General features: G+C 45.4%; 1 protein-coding gene and 1 pseudogene across 5 annotated transcripts in view; both read right to left on the bottom strand.

The window, feature by feature from the left end:
- SLC1A7 (solute carrier family 1 member 7) overlaps positions 1–7,652 on the bottom strand; it is a gene marked incomplete at both ends in the record, with an annotated part of 44,102 nt that extends 36,450 nt beyond the window's left edge. For 3 of the 4 annotated variants that reach the window (XM_080655647.1, XM_080655649.1, XM_080655650.1), the window contains 2 exons: positions 382–461; positions 7,476–7,610. In XM_080655647.1, the coding sequence (XP_080511773.1) occupies positions 382–461; positions 7,476–7,610 (215 nt within the window). Of the gene's footprint in view, positions 1–381; positions 462–7,475 lie in introns of all 4 variants that reach the window. The other variant, XM_080655648.1, reaches the window with a different exon arrangement.
- Positions 7,653–15,055: 7,403 nt separating this feature from the next.
- LOC308241649 (ferritin light chain-like) lies at positions 15,056–15,570 on the bottom strand (annotated as a pseudogene). Its single transcript has one exon. The product of its transcript is annotated as a ferritin light chain-like (transcript).
- Between the last annotated feature and the right edge of the window lie 7,872 nt (positions 15,571–23,442).

The following is a 23,442-nucleotide window of genomic DNA, read 5'->3' as shown; positions in this document are numbered from 1 at the left end:
CAGCTGAGCCAGGATATCACCTCGGGAGAGTCTCTAATGCCATCTTTCCCCCGACACCTTGCTGCTTTCACCATAAAGAGCCCCTCCCCTGGGAAGCAATCCATGAACCCCGAACTACCTTGGAGTCAGGTCTCATCCTATAACTCCAAATCTCTTGTTAAGGTCCATTGGATGGGACTGAAATAACTGGTGCCACTGGACAACTTAGACTTCAGCAGCCTGTGCCACAGTCTCCTGCCCATAAAGGCCCCACCATCACACGGCTCCCAGGCCCACAGGGGCAGTCCAGTCGCTCATAGCAGGAGCAGGAAACCAATAGAACCGTACAGAATCCTCTCCCCTCCCCGCCCAGACCTCCCAGCCAAACGCCTTGCCCCTCACCTGGAGACCACCAGTGGTAGGATCAGCATCTTCAACATCCTCATCAGAAGCTCCCCAGGAAACTGGAAGTAACTAATTTCCTGAAAACACATCAAGAGTGAGGTTATAGCAGGTGCTGCAGACGTCACAGTTGCTCAGTGCTTTATAATCTTCAAAGCGCTGTTTCATTCCCACTCTCCTGTCTACAACGTGCACAGCAGAGTCCGTGGAGGAAGCATGGGCTTTCGAGCCAAACAGACTTGTCCCCTGCCCCCTCATGACTAGCTGTGTGGCCTTAAGCAAGCTACTTTGAGTTTTCTCATCTGTAACACAAGAGTAATAACCACTTGATAGGGTCATTGGGAGGCTTCAATGAGAGGATGCACATGAAGCACTGGGCAGAGTGCCTGATTGAGAGTAAATGTTCAGTAATCACAGTAAATAACAGTTCTCCCCCACCTCTGCCCCATTCACTACCTATCGTGCTATAAATCTGTCTCATGTAGTAGATGCTAGGAGGCATGAGGGCAGGGCTGCATGCTGCTCACACATTCATTTGACACCTACTGTGCCAGGCATCACACTGGGTACCCATAAATGAAATAAGCACAGTTTTGCTCTGAAGTTCTCAGTCTAGTTTATGAGGAGACTGACTCATAAACAGACCATGGTATTCTTGAGTCAGTTTCTCATTCAATGCTGGGTCCATTGTCTGCCTCCCCACACAGCCCCCCTCACAGCACGTCTCACATTTAAAATGCTGAAAGAGAATTGGATTGGATTGGTGAGACACCACTTAATATAAAGAGCCCCTACTGGATAGAGTTCTTATGCTGGGCTTCCTCATGGGCTGCTGGTTCCAGCCTATCTATGAAGCTGGCATTCGGGTCCTAAATTCTTGCCCAATCAGCTGTCTCCAGATCCTGTGACCAGACTCTGACAACTGAATGGGAAGGTACTAAGCCCAGTAAAATTTGAATTTCAGGTAAACAACTAATATTTGTTTTTTACTTATACTAAATATTGTTTATCTGAAATTCAAATGTAACTGGGTATGCTGTTTTCAAATTCAATTTAGTTCAGTTTTGCTATTTCTGGCAACCCTAGTTTTAGGCCACGTTCATCAAAGGGTGAGGTTGTGGTAAAGGCTGGTACATGGACTTTCAAACACCATCCAAATTAAAGTTTTGTACTTGAAACTTTTTTTAAAGGCCAAACATCACACTTGGTTAATGGTCTGATGATTTGAAAAGCTCCAAATCAGAATTTTGGTGCCAAGAACGGTTTTTTAAAGATCTTTTAGTCCAGCTGACTCATTTTTGTAGTTGAGGAAGCAGAGCCAGGAGAGGGAGGTGACTTGCTTCACAGAGTGAGTTAGCATCAGTGAGGACCTGAAATTAGGCCTCCTAGTCCCGTTCTGCTACCATTTCCAATGCACAGAAATTCTGCTTTTAAAAATATACCCATCATGGGAGAAACCAAGATGACGGCATAGGTAAACACCTAAACTGCTGCCTCGCACAACAATTTCAAAACTACAACTAAAAGACAAAACGGACATCATCCAGAACCACAGGAAGGCTGGCTGAGTGGAAATTCTACAACTAGAAGGAAAGAGAGAAGCGCACTGAGACTCAGAGGAGCTGTGGGAGGCAGAAGTGCTGAGATGCGCGTGCTCAGAGAGGACTAGCAATTGGTGCGCGGCTGGCTTTCTCAGATGGGAGGGAGACAAAAGCTGCCGGCTGCACTGGACTCCAGTTCCCGGCAAGACTCTGGGAACCCGGACTCATACAGGGTGAAACTGGACTGTCAGGAAAGAGAAAAACACACTGAGACTCAGAGGAACTGCGGAAGGCAGAGGTACCAAGGCACGCGCGGAGAGGGCAGGCAGCTGGGTGAGCAGCTGCCTTTCTCAATCGGGAGGGAGACAAAAGCTCCCCATGGCTCTGAACTTCAGTTCCGGGCAAGACTCTGGGGACCCAGACTCATTCGGGGAGAAACTGGACTGTCTGGCAGCGGGTGAAATTTGAGGGCAGCTATCTCTCAGAGGTGCTTGCAGTGATTACCATGGGAGACTGAGACACAGGGGCCTATTAGGGCAGGGCTGATGGGAAACCAATGCTGTCTGCTCCGCCCTGAGACTCCGCCCCATCCAAGCTGAGTACAGAGACTTTTGCAAGTGTTATATCATAAGGGTGTCTCCAGCACAGAAGTTCTCCCAGCGTAGACACAGCTGATCCTCACAGCCAATTGGCCTGGAGGTCAATTCCTCCCAGTGATACCAACAACAATCAAGGCTTAACTACAACAAGACTGTGCACACAGCCCACAAAGGGGTGCACCAAGAGTGTCCACCTCAGGTAACTGGGGAGGCTGAGCCACTGGGCCATATAGGACACCTAGCACACAAAGCCACTCTATCAACTCAGGGAAGCAGTGAAAATGCGGAGACAAAGAAACAGATCACAAATGAAAGAAATGGAGGAAAGCAAATGACTAGATATAGAGTTCAAAACCACGGTTATAAGGTTTTTCAAGAATTTTCTAGAAAAGGCCGATAAATTTAGCGAGACCCTTGAGGATATGAAAAAGGACCAACTAGAAATTAAGCATACACTGACTGAAATAAAAAATATTATACAGAGATCTAATAGCAGACTAGAGGATCCCAAGAATCAAATCAAAGATTTGAAATACAAAGAAGCAAAAAACACCCAACTGGAAAAGCAAAAAGAAAAAAGAATCCAAAAATATGAAGATAGTGTAAGGAGCCTCTGGGACAACTTCAAGTGTACCAATATCAGAATTATGGGGGTGCCAGAAGAAGAGAGAGAGCAAGATACTGAAAACTTATTTGAAGAAATAATGACCGAAAACTTCCCCTACCTGGTGAAAGAAATAGACTTACAAGTCCAGGAAGCGCACAGAACCCCAAACAAAAGGAATCCAAAGAGGACTACACCAAGACACATCATAATTAAAATGCCAAGAGCAAAAGACAAAGAGAGAATGTTAAAATCAGCAAGAGAAAAACAGTTAGTTACCTACAAGGGAGCACCCATACGACTGTCAGCTGATTTCTCAACAGAAACTATGCAGGCCAGACAGGAGTGGCAAGAAATATTCAAAGTAATGGATAGCAAGAACCTACAACCAAGATTACTCTACCCAGCAAAGCTATCATTCAGAATTGAAGGTCAGATAAAGAGCTTCACAGATAAGAAAAAGCTAAAGGAGTTCATCACCACCAAACCAGTATTATATGAAATGCTGGAAGGTATTCTTTAAGAAGAGGAAGAAGAAGAAAAAGGTAAAGATACAAATTATGAACAACAAATACATATCTATCAACAAGTGAATCTAAAAATCAAGTGAATAAAAAAATCTGATGAACAGAATAAACTGGTGAATATAATAGAATCAGGGACATAGAAAGCGAGTGGACTGACAATTATCGGGGGGAAAGGGGTGTGGGGGTGCGGGAAGAGACTGCACAAAAATCATACACCTATGGATGAGGACAGTGGGGCAGGGGGGGCGGGTAAGGGCAGAGGGTGGGGTGGGAACCGGGTGGAGGGGAGCTATGGGGGAAAAAAGAGGAACAATTGTAATAATCTGAACAATAAAGATTTATTAAATTAAAAAAATATATATATATACCCATCATGGCTATGTATTTTTAATTAATTTTAACCAATGTGTATATTCTTTCATTTAAGTAGCACTATAATGATAAAAGGCAGCCCCTTCCTCACCCATCTCTATCCCAACCCAACTTCCCAGGATTAAACACCCTCAACTCCTTTAGATGTTTTCCTTAGTATTGTTATTTCTAAATAATACAGTTATAATACTATTTCTAAATATATCTTTTTGACATCTATTAACTTCCCTTTTTGACATCTGCCATGACAGATGAAGACTTATTCCCTTTTTTCTCCTACCATTTCACCATTATATCACAGTTTTTGGTTAAATTAATAGTCAAGGTTTAATTAACAGTCACTATTGAGCCAAGTAATATGCTACAACCTTTTTTGTACAACCTTTCTTGTATGACCTAACTTTCCTGCAAGTTAATAATTGACTAATTTTTCATTTGTTTTCTGTGAACCACTCACTAATTTCTTCCAAATGCTTCAACATTTCTTTAAAAACTCCAAACAACAACAACAACAACAACAAAACAATAAAAAATAAAAAGGCCCAACAAGAGTATTTTCTATGTACTCAAGCACATCCGTTCCTTCTGTGCCCTTCACGAGCTCTCCATCTTCCTATTCCAGTTTGGACAGATTGCTCTCCAGGCCCAATGGTTGTCCCAGGGCCTCTTCTTTGCTGTCATCCTGGGACTTTCTCCTGTATATTGTCCCCTCTTTCCTGGATATCTTGTCTTCTTCGTTTACTTCCTTGTTTTTCGGGAATATCTCCTTTGGTAGCTTTCTCAGTAAGAGTGAATAGGAGAGAAACTTCCGAGTCCTTATATAAGTAAAAATGCCTTTATTCTACCTTTACCTCTGATAGTAGTTTAGCCATATGTAAGATCCTTAGTTTAAAAGAATTTTTCCTCCAAGGAGACTTGACTTGGGATGGTGAACACACAATACAATACCCAGATGATGTATTATAGAATTGTAATTAATATCACCCCAATGAATTCATTAAAAATAAATAAATAAAAGAATTTCCCCTTCGAATTTTAAAGGCACTTACATTTCGCCTTTTCGATTCCAGGGTTGCTTAAGGTGTTTGGAGCTACTCTTACTTCCTATTCTTTACGTGAGACTTGTTTTATTCCCACAGAACCATTTAAGGATCATCTGTTTATCTCCAATTTTCTGTAATTTTCAAAGTGATAAACCATGGTATGAGGTTTTCTTCTTTCTTTTTAAAAAATTCATAGTGCGTGCATACCTATCGTGTTGTTGTTTTTTTCCTTTTCAACAGGTTTCTGTAATCTTGACAATACCTTTTTATTTTAGGTACACTTTCTTCTCGTGAAATATTACCTTTCATTTTTGAGAAACTTTCTTGTGTTCTCCGTGAATTTTGTCTCCCCTTTTTCCTCTTAGTGCTAAAACTCTCAAGAGAGTTGGATATTGGGCATTCTAATTTTCCTCATCTGTTTCCATCTCTTTTTGTTTTACTTTCTGGGAGATTTCTGCAACTTTATCCCAGCTATTGATCTTTTAATCCTGGCTCATCTATTTTTAATTTTCAAAAGCTCTTTCTTGTTCTTGGATTGTTTCTTCTTTTTGCAACCCATCCTGTTGTATAGTCACTATATCTTCTCTCATATCTTCAAAGAACAAAGAAAAGATTTAGCCCTGGCCGGTGGGGATGGGGGTCTCAGTTGGTTGGAACATTGTAGTCCCATACACCAAAAGGTTGAAGGTTTTATTCCTAATCAGGGCACATGCCTAGGCTGCAGGTTGGATACCTGGTCATGGCGTGTGCGGGAGGCAGGCAACTGATCAATGTTTCTCTCTCATATCGATGTTTCTCTCTCTCTCTCTTCCTTTCTTTTCTTTCCTCTCCCTCTAAAAAATCAATAAAAACATATCCTCAGGTGAGGATTAAAAAATTCCATTACTATAATTTTGGTAGAATCCAGGATTTTGGTAGGATCCAATCCGTGTGCAGTTGTAAATTCACCTTGTTTAACTGGAACTCTCAAAGTGATCTATATTTTTAAATGAGATACTTATTTCAATAATATCACAAATTATAAATCTTGTAAATTATTTTCTGAAATAGAACCGTCTATCATTTTGTAAACTGTTTATGATTTTTTGCCTGTTGCATAAGCTTATAAAATAAGAAGGGCTTGATTTCTGAGTCACAGGCAGAGATCAAACAAACTCCTGGATTTCAAAGTAAGATGCTGAGAAAGCCAATTTCTGTCAAATAATTGTTCTAAGACTCCACATACTTCCTTCAGTTTATCTAGCAGGTTGATTCAGATGGGAATATATTTGCATTTCCAAACAGATGGGGAAGACAGCTTTGGCAAAGGAAGCCCCAGATGAGTTTGGCTTTTCATAATAAGCGTTCCAACTTGTTTTCACAAAATAATCTTCCTGCAGGAAATATAGTTTTGTTGTTGGGGAAAATTAAAGAAAGCAGATAGCAGATGGTTTGTGCCATTGCCAGTTTAATTCAGCAAATAGTTGAGGGTTCTTTCTGTGATAAGCACTGACCTAGGTTCACATTTTGGTTCAAGAAAGCCCATGTGATATTCAGCAAGTTGAAGTCTGCTGGGGAAATAGACTCGTACACAAATGGCTCTGAAGCAAAACAGCCGGCAGCAGGGTTACAGTGGAGGGATGAGCCGGGGTGAGTGTGGGAGGAGAGTAGCACTTCAGATAGGGGCAGATCTGGAGACCTGGTATAAGATCTGGAACAGGAGGTGGTCTTGATGTAGGTAGCACTTAGGTAGGCAAGGGAGGGAGGAGGGAGGTAACATGCAGTAAGCACCCACTGTATGCCAGGCACTGATGGATCCTTGTTTACTCCTCAACCCTTCTAGTGGCACAGAGTGCCCCCACTCCATTTTACAGATGAGGAAACTGAGGGCCAAAAAGGAGATAAGATTTTGCCTAGGGCCACACAGCCACTTCTTAGTAGAGTCAAAGTTCAGGGTTCCTCTGCCTCCAGAGTCCATGCTTCTTCCTAAATAACTGAAGGTGTTACTACAGGAACAGCCCAAAATTCCCAGGGAGGGATGTTTTCCTTTTTTTTTTTTTTTTATTTTAATATATTTTTATTGATTTCAGAGAGGAAAGTAGAGAGAGATAGAAACATCAATGATGAGAGAGAATCATTGATCCCACAGCTCTTAGCCCCATAGTTATGCTAATGAGGCATCCTTGCCTCCATTCATCTGGTGATGCCAGTTTGTAACACTTGCTCAGCCATTTTATTGGATGTCCCTCTAGTCCCGTAATGTATTTTTCACACTCATGTTACAGATGAGAAAACTGGGACCCAGAGAGGCAAAGTGACTCACCCATGGTGTTGTTATCTGGGAGCCATGGAGAGAGAATGTGACCCTCAGACCCCTCAAGCCCACACACCCTCCTAAAGGAGGACCCCGTGATGCCTGGGTGGCTGACCTGTGGTGAGAGGCGCTGGGTCCTCAGGAAGAAGCCGAGGAGGCAGCCCACGGTGACAGATAGCACAGACAGGATGAGCAGTCCGTTCCGCTTACAAACATCCCTCCCTCGTGCCAGCATGGCACCCAGCACCATGGTGAGCCCAGCCTGCTGGCACCGGGCACAGCACCATTCCATGCACGTGAGGCCAGCCGGGGGCACAGGGTCTTGGCTGGGGGCTTTGGCTCCTCAGCAGGCAGGTGGTCAGGGTTGCTAAGCACCAGTTGCCAGCCCCTCGGCCATGGCCTGAGTGGCTGCGCCAGAGGGAAGCCACAATCCTATTACCAGCTGCATCATTAGGAGCTGGGAGCAGATTAGGGCCTGGGAAATTAGAGCAGGCCACGTGGTCTGGGGGCTCGGACCTCAAAGCCAAGTGCTCCTCTTAAACAGGGGAGGGGACCAGGGACTGGTGGGAGGAATGAGAGGAACATTTGCTTGGCTGCTTTGATTTTACCCCCACGTCATTCCAGAAAGAACTGAAGGCAAGGCAATAGGATACCAGCTCATTTCCAAATTAACTTATAACATTAATTAAGCATTTATTGTGCACCAGGTATTATTCTAGAAGCACATTACTTACATGAGCACATCTATACTAATAAAAGGGTAATATGCTAATTAGATCAGACATCCATCTGGACAAAGCCACATTGGCAGGGGCTGAGGCAGAGGTGGTTACGAGCTATCAGGCCGGCAGGGGAGAGCAGCTAGGGGCGACCAGGCCGGCAGGGGAGGGCAGCTAGGGGCAACCGGGCCGGCAGGGAAGGGCAGCAAGGGGTGACCAGGCCGGCAGGGGAGGGCAGTTAGGGGCAACCAGGCCGGCAGGGGAGGGCAGCAAGGGGCAACCAGGCTGGCAGGGAAGGGCAGCAAGGGGTGACCAGGCCGGCAGGGAAGGGCAGCAAGGGGTGACCAGGCCGGCAGGGGAGGGCAGTTAGGGGCAACCAGGCCAGCAGGGGAGGGCAACAAGGGGTGACCAGGCCGGCAGGGGAGGGCAGCTAGGGGTGACCAGGCCAGCAGGGGAGGGCAGTTAGGGGCAACCAGGCCAGCAGGAAGCAGTTAGGGGTGATCAGGCAGGCAGGGGAGCAGTTAAGGGCATCAGGCAGGCAGGCAGAGTTGTTAGGGGTGATCAGGCAGGCAGGCAGGCAGGTGAGCAGTTAGGAGCCAGCAGTCCCGAATTGCGAGAGGGATGTCCAACTGCTGGTTTAGGCCCAATCCCATAGGCCTAAACTGGCAGTTGGACATCCCCTGAGGGGTCCTGGATTGGAGAGGGTGCAGGCTGGGCTGAGGGACCCCCCCCCCAATACACAAATTTTGTGCACTGGGCCTCTAGTTTAATATAAACACCAATCCCAAGAAGTAAGTAAAATACGTATCATTTTACAAATGAAGAAACTGAGGCAAAGAGAGGTTGAGTCACGAGCATGTGCTGTGTGCTGACTGGCTCTGGTTACCTTACCTGTGTGAATCACAGGGAATCATCCCGACAGCCTAGGATTCCGACCTTCATTTTACTGGGAGGGAGATGGAGACCCCAGGAGCCAGAGTCCCTGGGCCAAGGTCATACAGTCAGCAAGTAGCAGAGCGGATTCAGGCCTGTGTTGGTTTGGTTTTCACCACATGCGCAAGCAGATGGGTTCAAAGGTGCTTAGCCTTTGAAGTGTGGGGAATGCAGGCTTTGAGTCCAGTGGACCTGAGTTCAAACCGGCTCTGCCACTTGCTGTGATGCTTCCTTGAGGGCCACGTTAAGCCCAAGCTAAGACCTCTGTAGGTCCTCAGGGCCTATTATTTTTAAAAAGATGACAGAGCCGAGGGACCTACATTCAAGTCCCAGCTCTGCCACTTACTGTGTAACCCTGGACAAGCCATGTAATGCTCACATGCCTCAGTTTCCCCATCCATAAAATAGGCATAGTAATACAGCATCTACTTTATTAGGGCTGGTGCCACATCCCCTCCAGAGAATATTCGTGAAAGCAGTGGTGAACTGTAACGTGCTGAACAGAGAATATCATCTACACTTAGCATTTTAGAGAAAGATTTTCTTTTTGCTCTTTCTTGTGGCCTGCCCTGCCCTTTAAAGCCAGAGGGAATTAACTCTCATCTATTTTACCAGGAATCTGTAATCTCATTAGGGGCAGTCAGACACAGCAGGGAGCACAGTCTGTGGTGTGCAAAAGGGCTGCACTCCCTGACAAAGGGGGTGGAGGGGTGATGGATGGAGAGGATGGGTTGGGGGGCACAAGGAGCTGCTGGGGGCTTAAGTGGAAGGGGTTAGGGTGCAGGCCCTGAAGCCCTGGGAGAGCTCCCGACTGGGAGGGGACCCTCAGATTCTAGCCCGATTTAACCAGCTCTGTGACATTGCCCTCTCTGGGCCTCAGTCTTCCCATCCTTAGAACTGGAGAAATTGGCTAGGTGCTTTCAGTTCAACAAGCCAACCTTCCAAAGCCTTTATTCCTTGCCAGTAGCTTTGGGGGTGAGGGTGGAGTAGCTACAAGTCTGAGAGTTCTATTTTTCCCCTCCAACTCCAACTCTTAAAACCAAGAATTTTCTAATATACCTTCAATCCAACAAATGCCTCATTTTCCAATTAACCAGGTGGCTTAGTTACTGTCTAGAAAAGAACACATTCTGAGCAGATATTTGAATTTGCATTTAAGATCAAATGGCCTTTCACCTTGCCACGAAGTCTTGCTTTCCACTTGAACTCCAAGACGATTCCCACGGTGCCTCCACCACTGTTCCTGCCTTCCGTCCCTCCCACATTGACTCTGCCACCACCTGCTTCCCAGAATATAGGCCTTTCTTTTTGTTGCCCCCACTGTCTTCAACCGAGGAAATGACTATTCATTCAAACACTGTCCTTATAGCAGCATCTCATATCACTCCTCTGGGTACTGGGACACAGCAGTGAATGACAGAGTCCTTGCCCTCAGGGAGCTTAGAAGAAAATGGAGAGGTTCTAAGAAAGGACTAATGCACACTAATGAGCAAGTGACTGATAATGAGCTCACTAAGGATATTTGCAAATGAAATTGAAAGGCTCCAGGAAAAGAACCCTTCAATATTTCCCCATTTCCTGCAGAATCAATTGCCTTATAATGTTATAAGATATGCAGTTCCCCCCCCCCCCACCCCTGCCATAATGAAAAGCAAGTTGAGGAATGCTAGCTGAAACAAAGTTAAGCAGATTCTTTATTCCAGGACAGCTCAAAGTCAGACTGCTCAAGTTCAAATCTTAGCTCTACCACTTACTAGCTGTGTGACCTTGGGCAAATTTCTTAAACTCTCAGTGAAATAGGAATAATACCACAGTACTGCATTTGTGGGGTTGTGATGTGGGTTAAATATGGTGAAGCATGCTAAATGCTAAGAGCACTGCCTGGTGGTGCCTTGCAGACATTCACATGTAGTTACTATTCGTTTTAGCAGAGCCTTTACAATCCTATATAATAAAAGCCTAATATGCAAATTGTCCCCTTGACTGGGAGTTCGACTGCTCACTATGATGTGCGCTGACCACCAAGGGGAGGCGTGGAACATGGCGGGCATTGGTGACGTGGTGCTGGCAGCAGGCAGCAGTGGAGGTGCTGCTGGCCCCAATGGGCCCAGTGGCCCCAATGGGCCCTGACGAGAGTGGGACTGAGGCAGGATGGTGGAGCAGGTGAATGGTGGCACCAGGCCAAGGAGGGTGCGATCAGGGAAACCAGCAGCTGCGGCAGGGGGTGGGGCCACTGCCGGGCTCCCAGGCCCTGAGGGAGTTGGACAGGGGCCCAATGACTCAGGTGGAGGAGGACGCGTGGGAGTCTGGGGGCCCAGGTGCTGCCCAGGGCCCAGAGGTCAGCTGGGACGTGCCCTTCCACGCCAGACACTTGCTCTTCAATCACCGGCCAGGCCTAGGGACTGTACCTATGCATGAATTTCGTGACCGGGCGTCTAGTACTAACATATTTTAGAGGGAGTCTCCAAGTGAGGGACACAGAATCCCAGCCCTCTTCTGGAGCTGAGAATTCCATGGGTCAGGTGTTTGGAGAACTCACTTTGGAATACTCCAGCCTCCAAGATGAAGTCCCTGCCCCTTAGGGAAGTATTTGAGGTCCTCTAGGACTTGCATTTGCTCACCTCTCAGCATACCACCTTCTCCCTCTCATCATACCTCGAGCTTCTGCAACACCAAATGACTTCTAGTTGCTTGAGCCCTGCACCCTCTCTCAGGCCTCCACATCTGTGCCCATGCTATTCCCTCTACCTGGAATGTTCTTCCCTCTGTCTCTAAAGTCACAGGTCAAATGCCCCATCTTCCCTGCAGCCTTCCCTGACTACCCCAGATACAACACTCTCTCTTCTCCTCCTCTCACTAACTCTGGCACTTTCACCATGGCCACTTGGGGATAAACCCCAGTTCCCTTGTAACTCACTCTGATACGGAAATAAAAATCTATGTGGCCCTAGCTGGTTTGGCTCAGTGGATAGAGCGTTGGCCTGCGGACTGAAGGGTCCCAGGTTTGATTCCGGTCAAGGGCACATGCCTAGGTTGCGGGCTCGATCTCCAGTAGGGGCATGCAGAAGGCAGCCGATCAATGATTATCGCTCATCATTGATGTTTCTATCTCTCTCTCTCTCTCCCTCTCCCTTCCTCTCTGAAATCAATAAAAAAATTTTTTAAAAAAATCTATGTGAATAAACTGAAGTCTCTGTCTGTTCCCTTGTCATCTGAAAACAACTTGATGGATCATCCTCAAAGTTGGAGAGTATAGTGAGGGGGGGGGGTTAGGGGAGCACCCCAAGAATCAAGGAGTTGCCCTGCAGAGCAGCTGAAACTGATGGGTAGCAGGAAGCCTGGAAGACGTTCCTCGGGAGACTTGTGCTGCACAGAATAAGATGCTATGGGCAGAGAGGAGGAAACGGGCCCTGAATCCCAGCTCACAGGCGCAGCCGCCCCACTCTGCAGAAGTGAGTTTGCCTCGAGCTGTTTCTCACCAGGAAACTCTGTGCAGGCTGTGCAGGCTGGAGAGAGCAGGGTCCATGTCTTTGCTGATGATTAATGATTCTCTAGGACCAGCAGAGGGGCCAACTCAGCCCGGGAGGTGAGTGTAAGAAGGCTTCCCAGAGGAGGGGTCATTTCGTCAGAGCCCTGAATAAGCCAGGAGTTAATCCAGCACAGGGCGCGCTGGTCAAGGGGGAGGCGAGACGAGAGCCTGTTCGGAAAAAGGGGCCCCGGCTGGAGGGGCAGAGCTGGGAACCCCCAGTGGGTCCGTGGGCTGGAGTGGCGGCGGGCCTGGGGCCTCACCCCTTCCACCCTGTATCAAAATGAGTTTAGGCTGACCGTCGGAGCTCCCAGCTGGGTTTATGGTGATGACAGCTCTGGGTTCATTGGCTGCTTTCCAGAGACATACCAGAGGCGCCTTCATATCCTCCTGGACGCGTCTCCTGGGCTCACTATAGGCTGGGCCTTCCCGGAAGGTTCTCTGTGGACACCGAGACCGGCGGGCGTGGATTCCTTCGAGTGTTAGTCACCAAGGGGCTGTGCTGACGGCCGCTGAGGCCGGTCCTCTCCCATGTTTGTCTCAGCGGATGGGGTAGAGTGACTCCCGTGTGGTGGGCTCTCTCGTGTCACCTTCCGGCTTCCCTTTCCAGCCCCTCCGGTCTAGATATTTCTTCCATAGAAATTGAGCCTGAGCACCCATGAAACCACTGAGCTGCTGTTAGTTGACCACCTACTATGCGCCAGACTGTTGAGGAGCCAGTGAGCCACTCAGCCCCTCCACGGGACTCGCTGCATCAGCCACGCGCCCAAGCTGCAGAGCAGGGCCCAAGTTCCGCACCTGTGCCGTCCAGTACTGGAGCACCAGCCACACTGTTTAAATGAAAGTGAATGAAGATGAAATGGTGTTTAAAATGCAGGTCTTCTGTTGTCCTCGCCACATTTCAAGGACTCAGTAGCCACAGGTGGCTCGTGGCTACCATATTGAACAGTGCAGTACCAGGACATTCAGCATGTTCTAGCAAACGTCCTAGAGTCACAATGAGCCAGAGTCACAGCTCAGATCCTTTCCTTGGAATTTATGTGACTTTGTCCAATTGAGTGACATTCTCTGAGCCTCTCTTCCGCATCTATAAAAGCCCGTGTTCTTTACATTGAATCACACTTCTGCTCATCTGAATATAATAGTTGGAGCAAAGTATAAAGTTAAAACCCCCAGCAAATTCAAATTACATTTTCCAAATAAGTTAGGACTCTTGTTAGCAAATAACAGGAAATTAAATCAAGCTGGTTTAGGTATATGGGGAATTTATCGGCAAGGCTGACCATATAATTTGTGGGGCCCAGAGCAAAATGAATGTGTGGCTTTTTGTTCAAAAAGCAGGAAAAGCCAGGCCCGGTACTCAGTCGGTAAGAATGTCGTCCCAATACACCAAGGTTGTTGGTTGGCTTCCCAGTTAAGGCACATACAAGAAGCAATCAATGAATGCAAAAAAAATTAGAACAACAAATCTCTCTCACTTCTCTCTCTCTTTTTCTCTCCCTCTTTCTCTCTCTAAAAAAGAAAAAAAGAAGAAAAGAATCAATAAATATTTTTTAAAAGCAGGAAAAAAGTGCATTAAAGATACTAAAATGTGAAGTTTTTTTTTCTTTCTTCCACAGTATTTTTCTCAACTTATTACGGTGTTTTTTAATTTGCTCTTTGATGTCATTCTTAAGTAAATAAAAATAAAAATTTTTAATTATTAGTATGAATTTTTCCATTCATCTTTATATTTTTAATGACAGTTGTAAATGCAAATGTAAAAGCATTTAACTTGTATGCAGAATCATGAAAATTACACAATTTGTTATTAGTAGCTCATACATGATATGTATTTTTTTCTTTTTTAAAATTTCTTTTATATTTTTTATCTTTTATTGATTGATTTTATTTATTTTTTAATATTTTTATTGACTTCAGAGAGGAAGGGAGAGGGAGAGATAGAAACATCAATGATGAGAATCATCACTTGACTGCCTCCTGCACTTCCCCTACTGGGGATGGAGCCCGCAGCCCAGGCATGTGCCATTGACTGGAATGGAACTCTTTAGTCCATAGGCCAGCGCTCTATCCACTGAGCCAAACCAGCTAGGGCTTTTTATTGATTGGTTTTAGAGAGGAAGGTAGAAAAAGAGAGAGAAACATTGATTTGTTGTTCCACTTAAGTATGCATTCACTGGTTGTTTCTTGCATGTGCCCTGACCAGGTACTGAACACTCCAACTTGGCATATCAGGACGACGCTCTACCAGTGGTTGGCAAACTGCAGCTCGTGAGCCACAGTTTGCGACCACTGCTCTAACCAACTGAACTACCTGGCCAGGGCCAAAAGCTTGGATTCTTTTTATTTTTTCTTTTCTGCAAAGAGCTTTACTGTTTCCGTTTAGTCCAATGCATGGGAGAAGGCTCCAGGGTGGGTAAAAGAATGGCTAGTGGTTCCAGGGAGAGGCTCAGGCAAAAGCCAGACACCAGGGGAACGCAGAGGGGCCCCTCAAAGGCCTCTGGGCTCCAAAGGCTCCTAGTCGAGCTTGAGGGTGAGCCTTTCAAAGAGATACTCTCCCAGCCCAGCCTGGGGGGCAGGGGCGGCCAGCCTGCAGAGGTGAGTCAGGTGTAGCCCATCTTCTTCATGAGTTTCACCTGCTCATCCAGGAGGTGGTTCTCCAGGAAGTCTGTGTGGGTAGAACCCAGGGCTGCAGCTCCGAAGGGCCTGGTTCAGGTTCCTCTCCAAGGCCAGGGCGGCTTCCCTGGCGTCCTGAGTTTCACCTCACTCACTTTGGGAAGGCTTCAGCACGTCCTGGAGGACTATGCGGCCACCACGCTGGTTTTGCATCTTTAAGAGAAGCTCGGTGCCCTTGTGCTTCTTCTCCGCCAACTCTTGGAAGAAGTGCCCACGCCCTGGAGAGCCACGTCATTGCAGTTGAAAGAGGAGCTCAGAGAGAGGTAGGTATAGGAGGCCCGCAGATGCAGGTTGGCCAGACAGTTGACTGCAGCCTCCACTTCGATGGAATAGTTCTGACGAATTTGGGAGCTCATGGTTGTTCAGCAATAGGAGTTAAGGTAAAACAAACAAACAAAAATAACCAAAAACCAAAACAAAAAAACGGTGTTGGCTGGTCTCAAAGGCTGAGGATGGCTGAGCTGGTTCTGCAGATGGTGACTAGATGCACAGGCGTGGGCCTCGCTTTCCCCCGGGCTCTGCTCCTGTATTTTGTTCTTAACCAGAACAGTGGAAATGCTGTCCAAAATTAATTCAACTGTTTTTATTTCACTTCTTGATACATGTCCCTCCTACCAGTACATTCTCTACCATTGGCTTACTGGTGAGTGAGGAAGGACTGAAGAGAAAAGGAACTACGGATAGCCCTGTTTCCTTTTTCTTCTATATCATTTCAGTGTAAGTGGTTGGGTAACACAGGGAAGTTACGCAAGCAAGAAAGGATAGGATAAGATTCCTTGGTCACTTGTATTTCTTAGAATGCCATTGTCTCTTCTCTGTGTTTGGAGCAAGTTCTGGTTTGAGGAAAGCGTGGTTTCTCCTGGCTGTCAGCACCCCTGGTTACTCAGTTGCAGACATGACATGTTTTCCTGGTACTTGCTTTGAGTCTTGCTGAACTCCCAGGCATCTCCAGTTTGCCTGAATTCTGAATTCTGAGTTCATGGGGCCTCACATACACTGTATGCAAACTGAGTGGCAAGGAATAGTAATGGACATTTATATTGCTCGTATCTTGTTTGCTCACATCCATACCCCATTGTCCTGTCAGACTTTGCTTATAAAATGCAATTTCAAAGATAAAATTAATAAGAATTTAGAGATGGTAAAAGCACAGTGTTAATCATGGGACTTTTCTGGTGCCCACAAAACCAGTCCTGTCCAAAAGACTGGATGGCGACGCTTCCACAGAACTCAAGAACAACTGAATGTATCAATCTTTTTGTTTATGATTTGTCTGTGTCTTGTTTTAAAAATATTGCCTACCCTTAAAAAAGTTACTCTGCTATGAAAATTTCTAAGAGTTGTGTTCTTTTACTTTTCTCATAGATGTCTAACCAACTTGATTAAAGACTGAAGTAAGAATCTAACTTTTTCCCCAAGGTTAGCTAATTGTCCCAGTACCACGTGTTGAAAAATCTCTTCTTTCACCATGAACTAAAATTACTTTTCTATAATAAAATCAAGTTCTGTGTATGTTTGGGTTTGTAATACCTTTTTCAATACCACTTTGTCTTAATTACTGTAAGTTTATGATAATTCTTGGTACTTTGCCAGCCAAGTCTCCTTACTTTTTTCTCCTCTTCAGGAATGTATAGGACTTCAATAAACAAACAAACAAACAACAACAACAACACACTTGTCAAGTTCCAGAAGAAAATTGTGATTCTTATTGTAATTGCATGGAAATTATTAATCAATTTGATAGATTTGACATCTTTATGAGATTGAATTCTTCCAATTCATAAACATATATCTTTCCATTTATTTGGATCTTGTTACAATAGTTTTATCATTTTTCTCCATAAGAGTTGAATATCTTTTTTATATCTATTCCTACACACATTATATTTTTGATGCTATTATAAATAGTATCCTGTTTTATTATATTTTCTGTTTGATTCTGGGGTGTAGAAATAAAATTGGTTTTGTTTCTGGATTTTGTATTCTGTTAACTTAGTAAATTCCCTTATACTTTTGAGGTGTTCTATGTAGACAAATATACCATTAGCAAATATTGGAAGCTTTGCTTCTTCTATTTCAATCCTTACACATTTTATATCCTTTTCCCCCCTTACTGCTGTGGTTAAGACCTCCAGTACAAAGTTGAATGTAAAATCAATGATTTGGGACAGTGGTCGGCAAACTGAGGCTCACGAGCTGCAGTTTGCCGCTCTGTTGACTAATGAGTTTGCCGACCACTGCCTTAGGAAAAACACTTAAAAAACATTTTAATAATGTACTAATGTCTTTAACCTGAAGTCAAAACTTCTGGGTAAGGGTAATGCTTTACAGCAGTGGTCGGCAAACTCATTAGTCAACAGAGCGGCAAACCACGGCTCGCGAGCCGCATGTGGCTCGCAAGCGGCAGTTTGCCGACCACTGAGATATCCATATCAAAGAGAAATGCTCTCAACATTTTACCACTAAGTGTTGCTATTGTTATGTGTTTATATTTTTGTATATACTTTTTATGGGATTAAGAAGTTCTTTTTTATTTTTAGTTTGCTAAAAGTGTTTTTGGTTTTTAAAATATGTATGTTTCTAACTCCCTAGCATAAGATTTTCCTACTTACCTTGTTATTTTTTCTTAAAGCTTTATTTAGTTACTAGAGGCCTGGTGCACGAATTCAGGCACCAGTGGGGTCCCTCGACCTGGCCTGTGGGATCAGGCTGAAACTGGCTCTGTGACATCCCCCGAGGGGTCCCAGATTGCAAGAGGGCACAGGCCAGGCTGAGGGACCCCATGGGTGCATGATCAGGGCCAGGGAGGGACACAGGAGGATGGCCAGCTGGGGAGGGACCGCGGGAGGGCTCCAGGGTGTGTCTGGTCTGTCTCACTCAGTCTCAATTGGCTGGACCCCAGCAGCAAGCTAACCTACCAGTTGGAGCATCTGCCCCCTGGTGGTCAGTGCATGTCATAGCGACTGGTCGACCAGTCGACTCTCTGCCCCCTGGTGGTCAGTGCACATAATAGCTAGTGGTTGAGCAGCCTTAGCATATTATTAGCATACTAGAGGCCCGGTGCACGAAATTCATGCACGGGGGAGGGGGTGTCCCTCAGCCCAGCCTGCACCCTCTCTAATCTGGGACCCCTCGAGGAATGTCCGACTGCCCGGTGGGATCGGGCCTAAGCGGGCAGTCGGACATCCCTCTCACAATCCAGGACTGCTGGCTCCCAACTGCTCGCCTGCCTGCCTTCCTGATTGCCCCTAACCACTTCTGCCTGCCAGCCTGATCACCCCCTAAACCAGCTGTGGGCAAACTACGGCCCGCGGGCCAGATCCGGCCCGTTCGGCTGTTCTATCCGGCCCGCGGAGCCGAAAGAGCGGAGGGTTCTCTTGCTCTCCCCTCCACTCCTTTACTTTGAATTTATATTAGTTCACACAAACACTCCATCCATGCTTTTGTTCCGGCCCTCCGGTCCAGTTTAAGAACCCATTGTGGCCCTCGAGTCAAAAAGTTTGCCCACCCCTGCCCTAACCACTCCCCTGCCAGCCTGATTGATGCCTAACTGCTCCCCTGCCAGCCTGGGTCCCCCCCAACTGCCCTCCCCTGCAGGCCTGGTCACCCCTAACTGCCCTCCCCTGCAGGCCTGGGTCCCCCCCAACTGCCCTCCCCTGCAGGCCTGGTCACCCCTAACTGCCCTCCCCTGCAGGCCTGGTCCCCCCCAAATGCTCTCCCCTGCAGGCCTGGGTCCCTCCCAACTGCCTTTCCCTGCAGTCCTGGTCTCCCCCAACTTCCCTCCACTGCCAGCTTGGTCACCCCTAACTGCCCTCCCCTGCAGGCTTGATCACTCCCAACTACCCTCCCTTGCAGGCCTGGTCCCTCCCAACTGCCCTCCCCTGCTGGCCATCTTGTGGTGGCCATCTTGTGTCCACATGGGGGCAGCCATCTTGTGTGTTGGAGTGATGGTCAATCTGCATATTACTCTTTTATTAGATAGGATAGAGGCCTGGTGCATGGGTGGGGGCCAGCTGGTTTGCCCTGAAGGGTGTCCCGGATCAGGGTGGGGGTTCCCTTGGGGCGTGAGGCGGCCTGGGCGAGGGGCCTGTGGTGGTTTGCAGGCCGGCCACACCCCCTGGCGACCCAAGTGGAGGCCCTGGTATCTGGGGTTTATTTATCTTCTACAATTGAAACTTTGTAGCCTGGAGCAGAGCCAAGCCTTCTGCTCGCTCTGGTGGCAGCTGCCATTTTTGGGGGGATTTATGTATCTTCTATAATTGAAACTTTGTAGCCTTAAGCGGAGGCCTGGGCCGGCCAGGGTGTGCAGAAAGCTTGGCTTCCTCCATCACTTGGGGCAACCCTAGTCTCCTGCTCTTTCCAGCTCTGTGGCTGCCGCCATTTCTGTTGGGGTTTATGTATCTTCTATCATTGAAACTTTGTAGCCTTGAGTGGAGGCCGAGGCCAGCAAGGGCAGGCGGAAAGCTTGGCTTCCTCCATTGCCGGGGAAACCCAAGCCTCCCTCCTGCTCTCTGTGGCTGTAGCTTGGTTGGGTTTATTTGCTATTTGCTCCTGATTGGCTGGTGGGCGTGGCTGGTGGGTGTGGCTGGTGGGCATGGCTTGTGGGTGTAGTGGAGTGATGGTTAATTTGCATATTACTCTTTTATTATATAGGATTACTCTTTGATTGGTTGAACGGATGACTGGACACTTAGCATATTAGGCTTTTATTATACAGGATAATTTACATACCATAAGACTCACCCATTTTAAGCATACAATTCAATGGTTTTTACTAAATTTACTGAGTTTTGTAATCATTACCACAATAAAATTTTAGAACATTTTTGTTTTCCCAAAAGACCTTGCATGCCAATTTTTAGTCAATCTCTGTTCCCATCCCCATTCCCAGGCAAACACCAATTTGTGTCCCATCTCCACTGATTTTCCTTTTCTAGACATTTTAGATAAATGCAATCCTACAATATGTGTTCTCTCTCTTCTTTTTTTCACTTCTTCCTCTTAGCATAATACTTTTGAAGTTCACACATGTTTGTAGCATGTATAGCTAGTTCATTCCTCCTATTGATGAATAGTATTACACTGTACGGATATACCACATTTTGTTTTTCCTACTCCAAGTTAGTAGACATTTGCATTGTTTCCATTTTTTGACTTTTATGAATAATGTTGCTATGAACTTTCATGTACGAGTGTTTTTGTGGACACATGTTTTCATTTATCTTGAGTAGATATCTATGAGTCAAATGACTAGGTTGCTAAACATAAATATATGTTGAACTTTTTAAGAAACTGCCAAGCTGTTTTCCAAAGTGGATACATCATTTTATGTTTCTGACAGTAATGTATGAGGATTCCAATTACTTTACATCTCTTCTCAGAGTTACTGTCTTTTTTACTAAAGCCAACCTAGTGGATAAGAAGTGGCATCTCCTTGTGGTTTTAATTTGCATTTTCCTAATGACTAATGCTGTTGAACATCTTTTTTTTTTTTTTTTAATATGTTTTATTGATTTTTTTACAGAGAGGAAGGGAGGGAGAGAGTTAGTTAGAAACATCGATGAGAGGGAAACATCGATCAGCTGCCTCCTGCACACCCCCCACTGGGGATGTGCCCGCAACCAAGGTACATGCCCTTGACCGGAATCGAACCTGGGACCTTTCAGTCCACAGTCCGACGCTCTATCCACTGAGCCAAACCGGATAGGGCTGTTGAACATCTTTTAATGTTCTTATTAGTTATTCAGATACAGTAGTCCCCCCTTATCTGCAGGGGATACCTTCCAAGACGCCCAGGAGATCCCTAAAACCATAGATAGCACCTAATCCTGTATGTACCATGTGTTTTCCTATACATACATATCTATGATAAATTAGGCAATTGCATAGATAGAAGTTTTGTTCTTACCGTAGATCTTAGCAAGCTCAGCATACAATTTCTTTCTTACTTTCTTTACTAAGTCAATAACTTTCACCTTTTCACTTAAAGGAAGCACTTTACAACTACTCTTTGGCATATCTAAGTTGTGCACCACTACTCTTGTGCTTCGGGGCCATTATTTGGTAAAATAAGGATTACTTGAAAACAAGCACTGTGATACCATGACTGCCAATCTGATAACCTACTAAGTGATGGGCAAAAGGACAGGTAGTGTATACAGCATGGATACGCTAGACAAAGAAATGACTCGTGTCCCAGGTGGGACAGAGCAGGACAGCAAGAGGTTTCATCATGCTACTCAGAATGGCATGTAATTTAAAATTTATGAATTGCTTATTTCTGGAATTTTCCATTTAATGTTTTTGAACTAAGGTTAACCATAAATAACTGAAACTGCAGAAAGTAAAACCGGAAAGGGAGGTGACTGCATCTTCTTTGGTGGAATGTCTATTCAAATCTTTTGCCTATTTAAAAAATGGGTTGTTTGTCTCCTTCTTGAGTTGTAAAACTTCTATATATTAAATTTTTATTAAAACTGTGGTTTGCTGCCCTAACTGGTTTGGCTCAGTGGATAGAGCATCGGCCTGCAGACTGAAAGGTCCCAGGTTCGATTCCAGTCAAGGGCATGTACCTTGGTTGCGGGCACATCCCCAGTAGGGGGTGTGCAGGAGGCAGCTGATCAATGTTTCTCTCTCATTGATGTTTCTAACTCTCTATCCCTCTCCCTTCCTCTCTGTAAAAAATCAATAAAATATATTTTTTAAAAAATTGTGGTTTGCAAATATTTTCTCCCAGTTTGTGAGTTATTTTTTTATTTTCTTAATAGTGTCTTTTAAAGTACACATTTTTAAATTAAGTACAATTTATCAATTTTTCCCTTATGTATCATGCTTTTTAAAAAATACATATTTTTTTATTGATTTCAGAGAGGAAGGGAGAGGGAGAGAGAAATGGAAACATCAATGATGAGAGAGAATCATTGATCAGCTGCCTCCTGCACACCCCCTACTGGGGATCAAGCCCGCAACTCTGGCACGTGCCCTTGACTGGAATTGAACCTGGGACCCCTTCAGTCCACAGGCTGACGCTCAATCCACTGAGCAACACTGGCTAGGGCTGGATCATGCTTTTAGTGTCACATCTGAGAACTCCTTGCCTAATCCAAGGTTAAGAAGATTTTTCTCCTACGTTTTCTTCTAATAGCTTTAGCTCTTAATTTTGGTCTAGGGTCCATTTTGAATTAATTTGTGTGTGTGGTGTGAAGGGAGTGTCTAAAGTCACCTTTTTGCATGTTTTATCACTGTTTGTTGAAAAATGTATTGATTTTTAATAATCTTATTGTGGACAGAGGGGACATATAACAGTAATACTCTCAGGTTTGCAGAGGTTTGCTTTATGACCCAGTAAACGTTCGATTTCATAAACGGTCCACATGCGCTTGGAAAGGACGCGTGTTCTGCAGATAATGGATGCAGTGTTGTGTGTACATCCGTTAAGACAAACTTGAGAATGCATTAGTTCCAATCTTCTCTATCCTCACATTTGTGTCTTCTATAAATGACTGGTTGAAGTATGTTAACACCTACTGATAAGATAGTGGATTTGTCTTTTTCTTTGTCATTCTTTCCATTTGTAATTTATATATTTTAAAGCTGTTAAATTTCATACAAGTTTTTTGGTGATTTGATTTTTTTTTTTTTTTAGTTCATGTCTTTTTATTTTATTATTTTTTTAATACATTTTATTGGTATTTCACAGAGAGGAAGGGAGAGGGATAGAGAGTTAGAAACATCGATGAGAGAGAAACATCGATCAGCTGCCTCCTGCACACCTCCCACTGGGGATGTGCCCACAACCAAGGTACATGCCCTTGACCAGAATCGAACCCGGGACCCTTCAGTCCGCAGGCCGACGCTCTATCCACTGAGCCAGACCGGTTTCGGCGGTGATTTGATTTTTAGGTAGTGACCCTCTTTATGTCTAGCACTATTTTTTTTTTTTTTTTTTTTGCCTAGTTTGTCTGATGTGGATATCTTTCAGGGAGAAAGTCCATGGACCGTATACTTGGGAGGTTTGCACAGCACCCTTCCCCCCACCTCCCTCCTCCAGGCCAGGCCCACATCCTTTTATTAATCTAAGGACATCTTCACTGAGTAGTATGCTGCATTGCCTTGGGATGCCAGAGAACACTAACAAGTTTTTAACAGGTCATTCAAGTCACTTGTTCTGTATAAAGAAGCAAAAAATATGACAGAGAAAGACGGTCTGCCTTTCAAAGCCGGACAGA

Source organism: Plecotus auritus, assembly GCF_963455305.1.
Source record: "Plecotus auritus genome assembly, chromosome: 2".
NCBI classification, from domain to species: Eukaryota; Metazoa; Chordata; class Mammalia; order Chiroptera; family Vespertilionidae; genus Plecotus; species Plecotus auritus.
Note: the sequence above shows the minus strand (reverse complement) of the source record. Positions and strands in the feature narration are given on the sequence as shown.